The 1,447-nt window shown below is 37.3% G+C and overlaps 1 protein-coding gene across 1 annotated transcript; it reads left to right on the top strand.

Moving 5' to 3' along the window:
- Positions 1–174: 174 nt before the first annotated feature.
- Positions 175–1,098, top strand: LOC114051880 (olfactory receptor 4C11-like). The gene has a single exon (XM_027874266.1). It carries the CDS (start codon positions 175–177, stop codon positions 1,096–1,098), a length of 924 nt encoding a protein of 307 aa, XP_027730067.1.
- The last annotated feature ends 349 nt before the right edge of the window (positions 1,099–1,447 follow it).

Raw genomic sequence — 1,447 nt, 5'->3', positions numbered from 1 at the left:
TGAAAACTTTCCTATCTAAGACTAAAAATAGGACTACCAGAAGCTTAAGTCAAGCAAGAGTCAAGCAGGGTTTCTTTTATGGACACCTCTCAAATTCTGCTCTATTAATTCTTCTTTATTCTTTTGTTACATTAGCTAGTTCTCACCTGTGTCCTTCCCACTTGAATCCCAGAGATGAGAACCAATGTGACTGAATTCATTCTGCTTGGACTGACTCAGGACCCAGAGAAGCAGAAAATTGTATTTGCCGTTTTCTTGTTGTTCTACACTGCCACTCTGTTGGGGAACCTATTAATCATTGTGACGATCAAGACCAGTCCCACGCTTGGTTCCCCTATGTACTTTTTCTTAACCTACTTATCCATTGCAGATTCTTGTTTCTCTACCGCTACGGCTCCCAAACTGATTGTGGACAACCTCTCTCACAAGAATACCATTTCCTTTGATGAATGCATGACACAGCTATTTGCCATGCACTTCTTTGGCTGCATGGAGATATTGGTCCTCATTTTAATGGCCTATGACCGCTTTGTGGCCATCTGTAAACCTCTACACTACTCAGTCATCATGAACCAGAGAATGTGTAGGATCCTGATTCTATTGGCATGGGTAGTGGCATTTCTGCATTCTACTGCCCAGATAATCCTCATCTTGAGTGTGCCCTTCTGTGGTCCCAATGTGATTGACCACTATTTCTGTGAGTTACAACCTTTGTTGAGGCTTGGATGCATGGACACATATGTACTAAATCTCTTAATAGTTTTCAATAGTGGAGCCATTTGTTCAGTAGGTTTTCTTTTGCTGATGATATCCTACACAATTATACTGAATTCCCTGAGAAATCATAGTGGCAAGGGCAAGCGCAAAGCCCTCTCCACCTGCAGTTCCCACATCATTGTTGTCATAATGTTCTTTGGTCCATGCATATTCATATACACTCGACCTCCAACCACATTCCCTCTTGATAAGTTGGTGTCTGTCTTCTATACCATTATAACTCCCTTCCTCAATCCTTTGATCTATACGCTAAGGAATGCAGAAGTAAAAAATGCCATGAAGATGCTACGGAGCACCCAAGTGACTTCAGGTGACAAATAATGTACTCAAGCATATTATTTTTTTCTATTTTTACAAGGATGTTTGGTCCAAACTGGAAGAATTAAAATTGATATATGATAATAATAAAGACAATATTCAAGAGTTTTTAACCTTGGGTCCATGGACTTTTAACAATATTTGATAACTATATTTCAATAGAATTTTCATTTATCTTGCAATTCAATTCTATTATATGCCTTTGTAAATGTTATTCATTTTAACATGAAAAATTAAAACATGACATTTGCTTTAGTTTTATCATTATTTTAAATATTAAAAAATGTTAATATGAGTACTTTATTTTGTCTCAAAGTGAACAAAAGGTAGTAAAGTCATGAAGGAGAGGAAC

Source organism: Vombatus ursinus, unplaced genomic scaffold, assembly GCF_900497805.2.
Source record: "Vombatus ursinus unplaced genomic scaffold, bare-nosed wombat genome assembly UNPS02014806.1, whole genome shotgun sequence".
Lineage (NCBI taxonomy): Eukaryota > Metazoa > Chordata > Mammalia > Diprotodontia > Vombatidae > Vombatus > Vombatus ursinus.
This window is presented reverse-complemented; position numbering and strand designations above follow the sequence as displayed.